This window comes from Eretmochelys imbricata, chromosome 26 (assembly GCF_965152235.1).
Source record: "Eretmochelys imbricata isolate rEreImb1 chromosome 26, rEreImb1.hap1, whole genome shotgun sequence".
In the NCBI taxonomy this organism is placed as follows: domain Eukaryota; kingdom Metazoa; phylum Chordata; order Testudines; family Cheloniidae; genus Eretmochelys; species Eretmochelys imbricata.
The window spans coordinates 13,870,387-13,887,607 of NC_135597.1; the positions used below are offsets into that span (position 1 = coordinate 13,870,387).

The following is a 17,221-nucleotide window of genomic DNA, read 5'->3' on the forward strand; positions in this document are numbered from 1 at the left end:
AGATGCTGGATTTTTAAATGATCTGCTCTAGGAATGACTGTGGGGCAGGTCTCTGGCCTGTGCTCTACAGGAGGTCAGACCAGATGATCACAATGGTCCCTTCTGGCCTTCGACACTAAAAGGAACAACAAACATCCACATTTCCGAAAACATCATGCTTTGCAAAAACCAAACGGCAAGAAAAAACCCCGATTCAGAGCCAAGTCAGATTTCCTGGCAAACTTTTTCTGCTACCAATTTCAAAGGAAACATTGTTTGTTCGAAATTTTTTGTAGGAAAATTTGGAAATGAAAGTTGGATTCGAATCAGGATTTGGGGGCTTTTTTGACCCACTCTAGAGGGGAGGATAAAGGAAGCTCCCGTTCCCCGATCCCAAAATATCATCCTCTTGTCACTGCCAGGAACAACCAGGCTGCGTAGGAAATACTGACGGCCAGGCAGCTCTGACAGCTCGGGGATGTGATGCAGACAGTGCCAGGAGTACACTGACACAGGGGGAAAGCAAGGGGCTGGGACCTGCCAGGACAGTCCCCTCTAGGGCCAGGAGCTTCAAAAGAGCCAGAGATCAGAGGGCAGCTGCTGGCCTCTTCCAGACCTGGTTTGTGTCCTACAGCTGGCTCCTACAGGACCAGTTCTGGCATTAGGAAGCATAGCTACGGGTATATTACCTACCACAATGGCACTTCCAATAGAATGCCCCTAGGAGCCCCGCAGAGGGGTAGATCGTGCTATTTACAAAGGCTGTCTAGACTCTACATGCATCTTCTCTGTTCTTATGTTGTGTTGTGTTTTGATTGAGTGAGGGGGACTTTAACCCAGGAGTACATGCCCCCCGCCCACACCTCCATGTCAGGGTGCCATTGCTACAGGTGGGTGGGGATTTATTTTAACATCAAACACAGGATAAAGTCTAATACGTTGTGGGGTGAATTTCATCGCTACTAAACAGTCACGTCCAGAGCATCAGAATGATTTTATTCCGATGTACAGAAAAAAATGAATGGAAGCCCTGTATGTCCAGTGAGGTGTACTGCGGACGGACTGGGTACACAAGGACGGTACACGCACCCATGTGTGGGGGTATCAGAGGGGCGTGAGTACGTATGGCCCCGGTGCACCCAGGCATGATGCTTGTCTGACGAGCTGCAAGGCGACGCACGTCCCGTGGGACGGTGAGCGGGTGAAGGCGTGCACCCGGTGGGCTTTGCACACGTGGGTGTGCACGCTGTGCGGGAACACACACCCTGTGTGTGCGGGGGAGGGGGTGTGGCGATGTGTCTGGCTCACGAACAGCAGCACTAAGGAGAGGTATAGCCTAATCAACGTTAGCCTGAGAGGGCGGGAGGGGTACCGGAATATTTCAAACGCCTCTGTGAAACCAGCCCGAGGACAGCCAGACAGCACAGGGCAGGATTTACTCCCTGGCAGCCCCCTCCTTGTGAGCAGGAGGTGCACCCCGGGGAGGCCAAGGGCTCGGTGTGCTTGGGAGGAGGAAGGCGAGCCCTGGAGCTGGATTTCCGGGTGGAAAGGGGTGGGCTGGGGAGCTCTCCCAGAGCAACAGGGGCAGGGATGCCAGGAGGTCCCTCCGCCGCAAGGAACATCTCTTCATTGGTGTTCGTACAGCAGCCAGTGCCATGGGGCCGCCGGCCTTTGGGCACAACCAGAAGAGAGAGGATCTACTGCTATCCCTAAAGGAACCCGGGCTGCACCACGGCGAGAAGCAGCCCCTGGACGGGACGGCCAGAGAAGGGGGTAGATCAGAGGCAAAGCTTTTGGCCCTGTTCGGCAGCTAGATCTGGAGGGACAGGAAAGGGCAGGAGGGGACATGAAACCCTCCCAGCTGCTCTCCTGCGTGAGATTCCCGCCAGCTCCATCCCAGCCTGGGCTCAGCAGGCCCAGCGGCCCCCGGCTAGCAGAGAGGCCATTCTCTATCCAGCCTCCTCCTCCCGCCTGTCGTCTCGCCAGCCCTCCCCCCCCCCAAGCACACGCCAGCCTGCCACCAATCAGGGCAGTCGCTGGCTCCTGACACGCCCCGACATCCACGCACCTGATTGGCCGAGAGAAACGCAACCCTCGACCGCCGTTTGTGCTGATTGGAAGCCGTTTCGACGCCCCCGTCTCGTTTTAATTCCTGAGCCAATCAGAAGAGAAGGGTCAGAGGACTCCCCTCCCCCCCCCCCCGCAAACCAATCCTAGGAGGAGACCTCCTCGGGAACCTATTGATTGCGTAGACCGAGAGCCCGGCCTGGCAGCAGCAAAGAGGGCGGAGGAACAGCAAGGGGACAGAGCGCAGCTGGGATGGCCAGCGCGGCGGCTAGGACAGGTGGGAGGCAGGTGGGCGGGGTCAGGGACTGCCCCGCCCCTTCACTTGTTGTTTCCGCTCCTGGGCGCGCGTGCTCTAAAGAACTCGGCACGGAGCCACGTCCCAGCCGCGGCTGCTCCTTCCGTGGTCCTTTGGCCAATGGCCCCGCTCACCGGCCAATCAGGCAGGCCATTTTGCACGCTACCGCCGAGATCAGGGCGGCCCCCCTGCCGCTGCCCTCCTCTGACTGGAGGAAGGTGATGTCGCAGCCAGGCGTCAGCTGTCTGACGGTCGCGTGGAACTGGTCTTTGAAGCTGGGGAGAGAGGAGGCGGCGGGGTCAGGCAGAACGGTCCGCTGAGCGTACAGAGAGACTGCTGCCGCATCTCGCTGCCCTGCCCGACTTCCTGCGTGACCACGAGCAACTTACTTAGCCTCTCTGTGCCTCAGTGCCCCCATCTGTACAATGGGCCCAACACTGCCCAGGGGGGCAGCGAGCATAAATATGGTGATGGGGGTCATCTAAAGATGGATTCAGGCTCTGATGGTGCCCACAGGGGTGAGGCTCCGTTGTGCGGGGTGCTGCCCCGCGGCGCGTCCGATCTAAGGCAGTTTAGACCTCCGGGCCGTAGCCTGGCACAACTCTACAGTTTGCTAACCCGCCCCAAGAGACCCGCAGGCTGTGAAGGCTTTTCAGTTCTGGCAAGTCTTAGCACAGGTCAGAGCCAAAGTGCTCCCGGAAAGGCAGCGAAGAAAAGACAGTTCTCGGGCTGACCCCTGCCCGGCCCGACCCGCTGGCTTGCTGAGGAGTGTCTGCCAGCTGATGGATCCCCCCGGCCGTGCCCTCTCAAGGCATTCCAGCTCCTTTCCAGTCTGTTCCTTTTTCAGATGCTGCTCTTTTAAGCTTCCCAGTTTACTCCCTTCTCCACTCCCCCCTCCCCTCCCTCTCCCCCCACCATCTAGAGGTCCCAGATCTCGGTGGCCCTTCTATGGCCCAGGAAGCTGAAGTCCAACCCCCACCAGCACCTGTAAAGCTGGCCAGAGAGGGCCTCGGCAGCATGCAATCGCTGCCGGACTGGAAGCCAGCTTCCCCAGGGCCAGCCCTCAGCGCTGTCTCTCGCAGCCGCTCATTGCTAAGGCACTCACAGTGCAGCCATTGCCCGGATAAGGGCGAGCGCTCCCTAGTGGCCCCGCAGAGACAGGCCACCCACACGCTCCTGTCTGTCAATCATTCCGTCTGATGCAGCTTTCCAGGGAGGCCGTGACGGGGCTGGGGAGGCGGCTGCCCGGGCACTTCCCTGCGTGCGACCTCACCTGGGGTGGAGCTTGTAGACCGAGCCATCGACTCCCACGGTGATCTTCAGCCGCTCCTCGCTCCTGCTTTCCCGCATGCGGTTGATCACGCCGGCCAGCCCCGCCGAGCACATCTGTGCCGCCCGCGTGGAGACGCTCTCGCACGCCATCCGCACGATGTCGCAGTCCGTGAGCGAGGGCAGCAGCTCGAAGGACGTCAGGATGTTGTAGGTCTGTTTCCGGTCATCGGCGTCGCTGGGACAGAGAGCGAAAGCATGTCAGCCTCCGGACGCTAGGGCGTGCCGAACGTGGGGGGCAGGCCCGGCGCTGCTGGGGCAGCTGGACAAAGCCAGCGGATGGGTGCAGACAGCTAGCAGGCTCCTAAGGCCTGGTCGGTAGCTGGATGGAAGTTGGCTTTGCTGACTCAGGAGAGGACAGGCGTTTACCCCTCTGGAAAGCGTTCTGCTGGTTTGCAGTGCAGCTCCTCACCAGAAGTGGCTGCATTTCAGACTGCTCATACTCCTGGGAAGAGAGCAGCAGGACAGCTGCTTGTAACAGCAATACGTGCAGTTACCTGAGATAGGGTTCAACACAGACATGGGGGCAGGGGTCTGGCTACCCCGGAATTGCCCTCTCGGGGCTTCTTGTTCCACCCAGCCCCTGTAACAGATGGTGCTGGCCAATGTGAGGTACAGGAGACAGGGCGAGAGGGCCCTTGGGCTGAGCCAGCCTGGCAGTGTCTATGTTCCTACCTCACTCTCAGCTCTACGGTACCGCCTGTAAACCCGCTTTTCCAATGCCTGTGAGACTCCAGCCTCCTTCCCAATCTCCTCCAGGTGCCTCCAGCCCCTCCCACCAGATGATGTCTGGTCTCGAAGGTCTGCGAGCAGGTGTCTCTGCCCATCCCTACAAACACAGCCCATGCTTCCGGGAGCCCGCATGGCTCCGTGTTGGTAAGGCCCACAGGAATGATCTGAGGTCTGGAAAACCTGCCACACAGCGTGAGACTTACGAAGCTCCCTTTGTTTGGTAGAAGGCTAAGAGGTGACTTGGTCACCACCTGCTAGAGATCTCTGATTCTACATGGCTCTTTAATCTTGCCGTAAACAGCAGAAGGAGATCCAACGGTGGGAAGATGAAGCTAGGCAAATTCAGATTAAAACTAAGGTGCATTTGTTTAGGGTAGTTAACCACTGGAAGAATTTACCGAGGGGCGTGGCGGGTTCTCCATTGCTCGGAGTCTTTCAGTCTTTCTCAGAGACCCACTGTAGCTAAGAGAGGAGTTCTGGGCTAGACGCAGGAATCTCTGGGTTGAGGTTCTCTGGCCTGGGTTCCGCCGGAGATGGGACGAGATGATCAGAAATCCCCAGCTGCCAGAAAAGCCCCTTGCGCCGTAGATTACCAGGCCTAACTTGCTGCATTTTAGAGGGTTAGCTTTAGAGCAGCTCTAAGTCCCGTGATCTTAGAGCTGCAAAGGGAGGGCAGTGGGGCCAGGCCCGAGAAGCTGGGCTCAAGAGGCCAGGTGCAGAGAAAAACAGCCACAAATATCAGGCAAGGAAAAGTGAGCTAGGCCGCCCCCTCTTCTACGTGACACTGGCGCAGCTGTGTGGGAGCTGTGAGCACCCTTAGTAAAGAGTGTTCACTGAGTGGAACCATTCCTGCGGCTCCCGCAATCTTGGGGCCGATTCCTCAGTTCAAGTGCTAACAATCCCCCGCAATTTTTTCAGCCAAATTGCTCAAAGGAGGGCAGTGTCGTTACAGATGGGGAAACTGAGGCACAGAGCGGGCAAGTGACTTGCCCAAAGTCACCCAGCAAAGCCGGGGATAGAACCCAAGTCTCCTGAGCCCCAGTGCAGTGCTCAAGCCAGTACACTGCAAGGTGTGAGGGTACCTGCCGCAGCTGTGTGCAAGTCCCTGTCAGAGGGGGAGCTGACATACACCCCTTGCACATCAGCTCGGAGCCCAGTGGGGAACGGTTGTTGCTCTCTCTAGTCATACATATTGCAGCTCAGTGGCCGCTGGGGGCCGCGGGAGTCCAGCTGTGCTCTGGGGCTGTAGGATGGGATTACAGCTGGGGCAGGGGATGGGAGAGCAGGGGACGGTTTTAGGAGCCCCTGAGTTGCAGTGGGTGGGGCTGGCTGAGCATTGGGTGGTTGGGGAGGCCATCCCGTACCTTTCGATCTGTGAGACGAAGCGGGTTTCGAAACTGCCTCTGGTTTTCAGTTTCTCAGACGCCTCCCCGTGGAAGAGCAGATTTTCATTGACCAGTTTTAGCAGCACCAGTCGCACGATCTCTCCTATGTACTTGCCTCCGATCATCTTCTCGTAGCTGGGTGGGAACAGAAGAGCACCACTGGTCAGGGCCGCGAGGACACAGACCCTCCGCCCGCTCTCGGTCGGACCCTGCTCTCCTGCAACGGGGGGTATCCTAGGCCTGGAGACCTGTCTGGACACAACCCCGGATGAGCAAGGCTGCCGCTGGCTTTCCCCTTCCTCCTGAGAGGGCAGAGGCCGTGCTCGGCTTCTCCTCCCCTTGGGTTCTGCCAAGGGGACATGTCCCTACTCCCAGTGTCCGTGGGGACGGGCCTTGTGCAGACGCTCAAGCAGGAGAGAAACGTCTTGGCTGGCAGTGAGCAGAGCCAAAGCCAAGTATCCTTAAAAAATACCCCTAGGCTCTAGTGCAAGAATGCAGAGTTCCCGGCATGGCCCATTGGCTCAGGGAACCCTGCCTGGTGGGTGTTGCAGTCCTCGAGGGCTGCCATGTACCGTGTGGTCCATGCGGCCAAGAGCCTGTGCGGGAGGGAGAGTCAATCCTGGAGGCCAGGGGCTTGCTCCCCTAACTGCCGCACCGCAGCAGGGCCATCCCAGGCATGTGCCGCTGGCCTTGGCAGGATGCAGCTCTCACTCTGGCCACGCAGATGTGAGCAATTCCTGCTGCCTGCAGTGCCCAGCAAATGCAACGGCCGGTTCCGGGGCCTGCAGGGGGTGGGGGAGTTACGGGCAGGCCGTGCAGAAGGAACTGGAACCAGACGCCAACCACCTGGGCCCCGCCGGAGAACCTGGGCCAGGGTTTCCATCGCCCCCTCGGTAGTGTGATAGGTGAAGGAGATCAGGACAGTTACATACCAAATACGCTGACTGGCTCAAAATCTCCGCTGTGTTAGAGCCTCACCCAATGCTCTGGGGCGGGGGAGAAGGTGGCTTTGAGCCCCCATGATCCCTGGCTCTGCTGGGGGCTCAGCTCACTCCCCACCTCAACTCAGAGCCACCTCCGGACTGCTCTAACTTGTGCCGGCTTGTATCAGGCCCCGAGGGACCATTACACCGCAGGGAAGCCCTGGAGTGTAGCATCCTCCAGTCATACCCTCCTCCATCCATCGTATCCACTGAGCTCAGGGGGGCCAAGCGAGGGGGCACAGAGCCAGCGATTCATCCTCTGCAAATGTCTTTACGGCCTCTTTGCCCCATAGCATGGGCTAGGATCGGGCCCACTCTGATCCTGCAGCTAAGGAGATGCTTAACTCAAATGGATAAGCAACTGATCGCTTATTCAGATGGCCACGCCCCTCGGGCAGCAGCTGTCGGCTAATTCCCCAGCCCTGCCCTGGCACTTTTATTTCAGGCCTTGGTAGGTTTTGCGCTCTTCAGCTCTTAACGCCACGTGGCGGGTGCCCTTTCCCACCACCGGCAGGGCACTGTAGAACCGAAGGGATGGAAGACGCCCCGGGGAAGCAAAGCTGAAGCCTCGGGGACCTCCTCTGTCCGTTCAAGGTGAGTGGGACCCTGGGCTGGGGACAGCCCGAGAGAGTGAAGGGGAAGGGAAAGGAGAGAAGTGAGGAAAAGCACAAGAGAGAAACGTGTATTTGTCAGGGTGTCGGGGTGTGAGTGTCGATTGCTCTGTGTATTGGTGTGTGGATACGGGAGTGTGTTTGTGGGCATCTGGGGGCGTGAGCGTAGATTGCTCTGGGTGTGTTTGTGTATTGGTGTGTGGATTCGGAAGTGTGTTTGTGAGGGCACCAGGGTGCGGGAATGCAGACTGCTCTCGGTGTGTGTGTTGGTGTTTTAGTGTGTGTATAGGGGAGTGTGTATCCAGGTGTGTGAGTGTAGATTGCAGGGGTGTGTGAGTGTGTCAAGGTATCTGTGTCCTGGGGTGAGTGTACTGGGTGTGCACGTGGCTGGGAGTGGATGGTTGTGTACAGGGGGTGTACGCAGGTGTGTGTGAGCGCAGAGTGCGGGGGGTGGGTGTGTCAAGGTATCTGTGTCCTGGGGTGAGTGTGCACGTGGCTGGGAGTGGATGGCTGTGTATGGAGGTGTGTGTGTGAGGCGTATGTGCACATTTGTGTTTCTGAAGGGAGACGCGTGGGTGGGTAAGCGGACATGGGTGCAGTTATGGGTGTGTGAGGGGGTGTGTCCATTTGAGAGCGTGTGTGTGTCTGTGTGTGTGTGGGGGGGGTGTTTACACGTGCTGGTATATTTGAGGTGTGTCTGTGGGTCTGCGAGTATGTGTTTAGACACACTTGAGGGTATGTGAGAGAGAGAGAGAGCGAGCCGGAGGTCGGGCCGGTGAGCGGCAATTGCTCTCACTGGTTTTAACACCGCCGACACTGATTGTTCAGTTAGTGAGGGTATTTTCTGAGCTGCAAGAAAACATCCATTTTTCCTCTTTGCTGGGCTCTGCACATTTCAAACACCTCCAGCTTATCAGCCTCCTGCTCCCCTGCTACTGCACCTCAGTGACCAGGGGAGCGCGCCTGGGCAACACCCACACTGGGACCTCCGAGAGAGGGCCATTCGGGGAGAGCCCCACAGACCCACTTCTTGGCCCCTAGGCCCACACTGTCACCAAGGGCCGACATGCCTGCCAGGGAATTTAAAGCTGCACTCTCAGAACCAGAGCTGAGCAAACCACGTTGGAGATGAACTGCGCCCACCCTCCGCTGAATTAGGAGCCGCGGCCGGCAGAGTCCGGCTCTGCGGCCTGGGCGACAGCAGGGAGGAAGTGAGGCCCAGGGAAAGCAATAATTTTATCTGTCGTGTCCCTTACAGCTGGTGCCCGGGGTTAAGTGAGGTCTCGTCCACCACGCGATCGTACTCCAGGAGGAACTCGTCCAGCTCCCCCGAGGCGCCGAAGGCCCCCCACTCGGTGTTCACGCACATCCGGCCCTCGTCCCCCTCCACCAGCTCCACATTCTCCATCTCCTCCATGTAGCAAGCGTTGCAGCCGGTACCTGGCAGGGGACACCAAGCCGGGGATTAGTCTCACGATGGCGAGTCCCAGGCAAAGCGCCCTGTGACAGCTGGCGATGCGGGCTTTTCGGCAGAGAGGGCCCTGCGCTTTACTCACTGCCCGAGCAGCCAGCTGACTTTGAGTCTGTGCGGGTATCTGGTTTACAAGGGCCAGGGGCACGGGTTTAACACAGGCTGTACTGTCCGTGTGCCCCCGATACAATTTCACGCCCCGTCCTTACAGCCTGTTTCATAGCGTTTAAAGCCAGAAGGGAGCGCTAGTCTGAGCTCCTGCTTGGCACAGGCCATTATATTTCAGCCGATACCCGTCGCTGAGCCCAATGAGGCCAGTTAGGCTAAAGGGTTTCGGTCCTCAGGAGGCTGAAGTATTGCAGCCACAGACAGAGAACAGGAGAGACTGAGGTGCTACCAATGGCTGAGGTCCCTGCCAGGGCAGGGAATGGATTAGGTGAGACATGCCCAGATGATGCCAGCAGACCACCCATGCCCCACGCTGTGGAAGAAGGCGAAAGCCCTGCAAGGTCCATACTCCTCCTTTCACCCACTCTCAGCGACCCAGCTCTGAAATAGCCTGGCCGATGCAGAGCTCTCCAAGCCCTGGGTCAGATCCACAGCCGGGGGCGATCAGTAGATCTCTGCCAATTAAGCCCAGCTGAGGATCTGCCCCACTGGTCAGTTGGTTATCGCTCCTTGAGGGATTACGGTGTCACCTTTTTCTCCTGCAGCAACCGGGATCTGGGGTGTCTCTTGTATTATGACTTGTCTGACCATAGCGCCTACGACCCCCCGTCATGGACCAGGCTTCCTTGGTGCGAAGTGCTGCGCCCAAACACAACAAAAGACTGTCCCTGCCCTGAGAGAGAACAAACGGGTACAGGCAGATGGGGGAGTACAAGGAAACAGTGGGACAGTATTGATCAGCAGGGGTCTCAGCACAGCAGCTGCCTGGCCGATATGTTTTTTGCAGGCAAAGAGGAGTTTTAAGGAGCGGTTTGAAGGGGGATAATGAGGTAGCTTTGGGGATGTTTACGGGGAGCGTGAGGGACAGCAGGGGAGGAAACTTGTTTGCAAATTTAACAAGTGGGCGACGGAGGCTGGGACCACGGTGATCAACAGCTCAGTGGTGACCCAGAGAAGCAGGGTGGGCAGGGCCTTGAAAGTGAAAGTCAAGGGACCACGGTGATCTTTTTCTCGGACTCTGCTCTCTGTAATGGTGGCCCTGCAGGGCTGAGCGGTTATTGGTGTGTCCCCTGGAAGCCGGGCCCTCGGGTTGGGCAGTCTGTTCGTCCTTGTGCACTTCTTCCGGTTGCATTGGTAAGTGACGAACATGGAGCTGCTCTTTCATAATTTAATACTCCTGCATATATTCCCAGCTCAAAACTCAGGAGTCAGGCCTCCAAAAATCATGAGTTTGGCTTTGAAATCACGAGATCTTTAAAAAATAGTAAGTTTGGGTTCGTTTTCCTTGTCTTCTGGGTTCTGAGCCTTTCGAGTTTACCCAGGTCACACTCTGATGCTTTTCTCTGCAACCAGGAAAGCTAAAAATGTATTTTAAAAAAACAACAACAAAAGTGCAGATTCTCATTCTAATCCCGTGACTCCAGGAACTGGGGCTTTGAGAAAAAAACATTAAGTACCACAAGACGCGTGACACAATCACGAGAACTGGCAACTCTGCTCCGTGGGATGATGATTTCTGTCGGAATATTTTGGATTTAAGTGCTTCTCAATTAAATTAGGGATCTGTCAGGCAGGAGAAAGAAGACGGTTCAAGTTGGTCACCTGTCAGTGGACTTAAGAGTCACTAAGGGACATTGACAGAAGTATGAGCTGCTGAGTTGACGAAACTGGCTTGACCAGCAATGGAAAACGCCTACTAGTGCTTGAGAGAGACAAGGGGGGTGAGGCAGTGTCTTTTATTGGACCAACTTCTGTTGGTGGAAGAGACAGAGACAAGCTTTCGAGCGTACACAGTGCTCTTCTTCAGGTCTAATGCGGTGTCGTGGATGGGGACCCACGTATGGTATCTTCTCCATCCCTCCACACTGGCTTGATATTGTGGGCAAATCGACGAAGCCCAGCATCGTGTCTGGCTCACCCCGATGGGACCGGGACAGCACTACTGTATGAAGTTCTCTTTCCGTATCTTTTCCTGGGCCTTTTTATCCCGACCCTTTTCACCTTGCAGGGAGACTCATTTGAAAGGGGACATTATTACAGGCTTCTTGCCCTTCTCCTCCACGTCCATGTGGGGTGGGGGGCAGCGGCTGCCCCAGGCTCCTGCTGCCTCCTGCAGCCCCAGCCTCCCTGGGGCATCCCCAGGGTCAGCCAGGTGCCCCAGGCCTGCAGTGGGAGCGCTCCCCTCACTGGGCTGCCGTGGCCGGCCCATGCCCCCAGCAGCCGTACTCCCTCCAAGGGGCACCGCAGCAGGTTCAAGCCTCTTGCAGTACGCAGAACGCTGGCAGCAGGGAACCCACCAGTCTGATAGAGGAACAAGCTGGGCGGGTCTGGAGGGGCTAGCTCTGCCTGCAGGGCTATCCCTACACTACCTGCTACCACCAGTGCATAAGCAGAGGCAGAACTGGGGTCTTCCCCGAAGCGCAGGCCCCAGAGCACTAAGGGAGAATCTCTGCAGTAGGACTCAGGGCCAGAGCTGGGCACACATATAAAGCATATCTGGCTCGGGTTTATGATGGCGCCTTTCATCCTTTAGCGTTCACATCCCACAAACTTTCAAGTAACTGAGCTTCGTTGGCACAAATGTTTGAACTCAGTGTGGCCCCAGCCTCTCCGTGCTCAGCTCCTCGTCTGCACGGTGGGATTACAGTACTTCCTGGCGGCAGGGGGCTGCCGTGAGGATATACACATTAACGATTGCGAGGTGCTCACATACCACAGTGCTGCGGGCCCGATAGGCATGTTAGATAGCAAGCTGCTCGCATGAATATTCTTGGAAACCAAGTGTTAAATTCAAGCACACAAATCGTCATCTTCAAAGTGCTTGCCTCCTCTAACAATGAGCGGAAACCAGACTGCGTAACTTACCTGATCTATCACAACTAAGTCACACCGCTTGAATTTAAATATCTCGGACGAGGGTGAACTCATTGACTAAACGACCGCAAAAAGATGAGCAACACCTTCTGCTGGCAAATGAACTCAGAAAGCTGCAGTCAGTCGACAAGATCTCCAGCAGAAAGAGGCAACATTTGTCAAATAAGTTCTTGGGTACAGATGATTCACGCGGTTCTCTACGTGTGAGACATACTTGAGCCAGTCTGACAAGCCAGCCGCTAGAGGGCATAGCTACCACTTACCGCTCCTCCAAATCATTGTACCATAGTGTTGACCTTTGAGGAAAAGAAACGATAGAAACCGAATCCTTGTCCACATGAGAAAATACTGCCTACAGGTCTATAAGCAAGTCCCCCACTAGGTCACAGGTAAGAGTGCAGGAAATCCCACCTGGAGGCAGTGACATGGCAGCACTGGCCAATCCATATTGATTCCTGTATCTGGCACTGGTGTGACCGCTCCTGGAATACGGTGTCCAGTTCTGGTGACCACAATTCAAGAAGAATGTTGATAAATTGGAGAAGGGGCAGAGAAGAGCCCGAGAATGACTGAAGGATTAGAAAACCTGCCTTTTAGGGAGAGACTCAAAAAGCTCAATCTATTTAGCCTAACAAAGAGAGGGTTAAGGGGTAACTTGATCCCAGTCTGTCAGTGCCTACCTGGGGAACAAGTATTTAATACTGGGCTCTGCAATCTAGCAGAGAAAGGTCTAATACCATCCAATGGCTGAGAGTTGAAGCTAGACAAATTCAGACTGGAAATAGGGTACAAATGAGTGAGGGTCATTAGCCATCGGAACAACTTCCCAAGGGACGTGGTGGAGTCTCCATCACTGGCAAGTTTTAAATCAGGATGGGATGTTTCTGTAAAAGATCTGTCCTAGTTCAAATGGGAATTATTGTGGGAAATCCCATGGCCTGCGGTCTACGCCTGGGGTCTACAGGAGGTCAGACTAGCTGATCACAGGGGTCCATTCTGGCTTTGGAATCTATAAATCCATGGCCTGCCCTGGTGATGCCAGCAGTGACAATACCCTGTTGGGGGAGCCCGCGGCCCTCACCCACCGGGGAGGTCTGTGGCTGCTTGGAAGGAGCCTATGTGTTAAACCCACCTGACTGGCAGCTCCCACTCAGAGATGAGCTCATCTCTATTCTTAGTGTGTTTGCTGAGCGAGCGTTGTTTACCCAGGGCGAGCGGAAGAGGCAGCCATGCGAAAGGCCCAGATGGAGCTGTCGCTGACGACACTGAGTGACTCCCGTGCCCCATGGGGGAGGCGGCCTTGCTTCTCCACCTGCCCCCGCTGAGGGGGAGTGGGCACCACACCCAGGGCTCCCTCCCCGGCTGCTGCAGGAGGGGCCCCGGGCTGCTGTCGGCTGCTACCATTCCAGGAGGCCGCAGCCTGCTCATGCACAGGGTATCCCAGCATTTCTAACAGCGACCTGCTGTCACTGTGCTTGGCTCAGGCTCGGTGCCTCTCCGACGCCCGGCGCTCTGCGGCATCTCCGGGCGGGCGGCTCGGCATCGCTGCCAGCTGTGTCCGCTCAGCAAGGATCTCGTGGTGAATGCAACGGGCCTGAACCTCTAATCACCTGCACCAGTGGGTGCTCCGTGGAACCACTCCGGATGAACACGGGGTGAGCGGGAGCTGAATCGGACTCTCGGGTCCCTCAAGGTGTCAGCCGGCTGCCTGCCGGGGTCAGGAAGGATCCCCCCCGGCAATGCACTACGGGATGGCCATGGCTGGAGACGGGACACTGGGTGGGGTGGGCCAGGGCTCTGAGGGGGCACTGAGTAGTCCCACCCCTAGTGGTTGTTGTTCCCATGCCCAGGGTCTCTGGGGTTGGGAAGGAATTTCCCCCCTGGTCAGATTGGCAGTGATCTCGGGGTTTTTTGCCTTCCTCTGCAGCATGGGGTGCAGGTCCCTCGCCAGGATTATCTGGGGGTATCTCACAGCCGTTTCCCTGCCCTTACAGGGCACAGGTGCACCCTGGTAACTCCTAATCTCAGCCTGTGGCAGACCACAGTCTAGTGTCCTGTGGGCTGTGACACCTGGGTTGTTGGGTTAGTGTTGAGGTGCTGGGTGGGGTGGGTGGCCTGTGATACACAGGCTGTTGGACTGGTGGTCCCTTCTGGCCTAAAACTCCAGAACTCTATAACAGGGACTCTGCCCATTTGCTTTGGGCCTCGCCCAGAACTTTGGGCCCACCCCCCAGCCTTTCTCCTGCCAGCTTTCCTATGTCCTCTCATTCCCAAGTCCTTCCAAGGGAGCTCTGCCTCCCTGATCCACCTGGCAGCTCTCCACCCATAAAGCCCATTTGGCACACAGGGGCTGGGCTGTGAGTAACTCCCTCAGCTCTGCTCTGTCCTCCTCATGGGAACCAGCAGCCGGCAGTGACTCTCAAGGTGATGCTAACTGCTCTTGGTAGGGCAGGTTATCAGCTCACGGAAGCCAGAGATGGAAGAGGTAATGTCCACACATGGTATCAAGTCTCAGTGTCCCAGACGTGCCCCCAGCTAACCGATTACTCAATGAACGGCGATCTCAAATCAGACAGGCACAGTCAGCAGAACGGTCATTCCCCATCCTGGATCACAATTCACACCATCATTGAGCCCTAAGCCCTGGTTCCAGATGCGGAAGTGCAAGAGCTCACTTCGATCTCCTTGTTTGAGCCCAGCACTTTCTCGCCACGGTATCCCCAGAGCAATGGGGAGGCGGGGAGCGAAGCCTGTCTCCAAGGAAGCTAAGAATGATCTTTATTTAGCCAGTCCTCTAGGGGCTTCGCTGTGGCTATCTGTTTTATGGGAAAGGCACCCAGATATTATGGTGATGGGTGGAAGTATTCAACCCTAAGATAGATAAATAGATTGAAACCTACTGGAGCGTAGACAGGTACCAGTAGGAGAGCAGCTTCCACAGAACAGATGAGCAAGGACTTTATTTCCCACAAGATCTCCATTACACAAACCTACGTCAATTCCAGGCTTAACACTTCAATTGGAAGAAATGCAAACAGAGCAGTAACGTGACGTGGGAGATACACAAATCCACGGTTCAGCCCAACAATCAATAACAGCTGGAAGTCAGCCAGTGTGCTCACTGCTCCCCCACGACGGAGCCACCATCATAGAGGGCAGAAACAGAGGGTCAGAGAAATCAGCACGGTTACTTGAAATACCAGAGACACCCCCGGTACCGACTGATCCTGGAGAAAAAGACAACTGGATCCCGCAAGGAACAACTCAAGGGAGGAGGGAATGCGCATCGGCATCAGCAGAATCATTGCGGACCCCAGGGTTACTAAGACCAGCTGCTGCATCTAGAGGGAGCCTGACATTGCAACATTGTTAGCCTCAAGGGACGCTCAACAGTAGTTGTGTCCAGAGAAATCCAGCTGGAGAGCCAGGCCTTTGAGAATGCCCGCTGCCAAACAGATGATGTCAGAGCAGCTCAGCGGTGGGGCTTTCCTCCAACCAACCCGCCTCCTGCGTGTTACCAAAGGTGACACATGTCATGGCCTTGCTCCAAATCAACTGAATAGCCTCCCGCCCACTCCCACACTGAGTGGGTCTGAGGACTACTCTGCTTCCTCCTGATGCCAACAGGACTGGAATGAGCCCTGAGAATGGACCAGCAGGAATTCCACTTGGACAATCCACATCAGAGAGCCCGCGGTGTCCATGGGCAGGTGGGGAATGCGCCCAATGCACTCTGGGATGAGGGGAAACGCCCAGGTGGGCAGGTATCTTACCCACTATCATGCCAACCTCACACCGGTGATCTTCATAGTAACAGGAAATCATTGTAGCTACTGTGTCATTGACCATGGCGACCACGTCCATCTCGAAATCCTGCGGAGGAGCATACAAAAGAGAGGTCACGATCCCCCAGGCGTTCCAGAGAAGAGCCCAGACAAAAGGAAGCACGCGCCCGGGTACAGAACAATTCCAGGGCAGGACCCTGCCGCTAGTAAGGGGCATGTGGAGTGCCCAGTCCACTGATCCAGACTGAGCAGCCAAGAACGCTTCTGCTGAGCGAGGATCTCTCCAGCCCACCTTCCCACTGAGGATGTCCTTGAGGCTGAAGGAGCAGGAGGATTGCAACGTGCCCCCGGTGGAGCTGGTGAGCCCGGAGAAGCCCCAGTCTTACCCCACGAGGGCGCATCTGTGCGGAGACGCCGGGGGAACTAGCCAGCACGAACAGCACAAACCATGTTTTCATCTCACCCCTCGGCGCTTGATAGCGTCCCGCAAAAGCCCCACAACGTTGTTCCCTTCAGCTCCTGATGCTTTGAAACCCTTCGTCCAGTTCAGAAGGATCCCCTGCGGGACAAGGGGACAAAAGGGTTACATCAAAGTGCTACAAAGAGAGAAAGCAGAAAGCTAAGCAATCAGTTCTCTGATCTCAATGGATGCGGGGCGGTGCATTACTGCTCATGCATGTCCAGCTGGGCAGTCCCAGCTCCCACAATCAGAGAATCCTAGGACTGGAAGGGACTTCGAGAGATCATCTAGTCCAGTCCCCTGCACTCATGGCAGGACTAAGTATTATCTAGACCATCCCTGACAGATGTTTGTCTAACTTGCTCTTAAAAATCCCCAGTGATGGAGATTCCACAACCTCCCTGGGCAATTTATTCCAGTGCTTAACTACCCTGACAGTTAGGAAGTTTTTCCTAATGTCCAACCTAAACTGCCCTTGCTGCAATTTAAGCCCATTGCTCATTGTCCTGTCCTCAGAGATTAAAGAGAACAATTTTTTCCCCTTCTCCTTGTACCAACCTTTTATGTACTTGAAAACTATTATCATATCCCCTCTCAGTCTTCTCTTTTCCAGACTAAACAAACCCAATTTTTCCAATCTTCCCTCACAGGTCCTGTTTTCTAGACCTTTCATCATTTTTGTTGCTCTTCTCTGGACTTTCTCCAATTTGTCCCCATCTTTCCTGGAATGTGGCGCCCAGCACTGGACACAATGCTCTATCTGAGGCCTTATCAGCAGGGACTGAGCTTTGGAGTCTGAAGTGTGAGATCTAGTGTAAGTGTGCAAGGGAGCACATGGGTGTACAGAGGAAGCAACGAGTGTGAACGTGACGGGGGATCAGTCGTTGCTCACCTCCAAATAAAGACGCCAGCCCCTATGAAGAAAGGCCAAAGGTATTTAGGTACCTAACTCCCATTGAAATCAATGGAACTTAAATACCTTTGAGGACCTGGGCCTGAGTGTTTAAGGGATCTGCTGTGTACAGATGGGGGCTCACGCTCACACTGTGAACCACTTCCCTGGGGATGCGGGATGCAGCTCC

The 17,221-nt window shown here is 56.0% G+C and overlaps 1 protein-coding gene across 1 annotated transcript in view; it reads right to left on the reverse strand.

Moving 5' to 3' along the window:
- Positions 1-2,471: 2,471 nt before the first annotated feature.
- The window catches only part of GCK (glucokinase), a 33,745-nt gene continuing 18,995 nt past the window's right edge, over positions 2,472-17,221 (reverse strand). The window contains exons 5-10 of the mRNA XM_077805673.1: positions 16,143-16,238; positions 15,668-15,767; positions 8,638-8,821; positions 5,767-5,922; positions 3,615-3,848; positions 2,472-2,616 (exon numbers count right to left, since the gene is read on the reverse strand). Of these exons, the coding sequence (XP_077661799.1) occupies positions 2,472-2,616; positions 3,615-3,848; positions 5,767-5,922; positions 8,638-8,821; positions 15,668-15,767; positions 16,143-16,238 (915 nt within the window). The remainder of the gene's footprint in view (positions 2,617-3,614; positions 3,849-5,766; positions 5,923-8,637; positions 8,822-15,667; positions 15,768-16,142; positions 16,239-17,221) is intronic.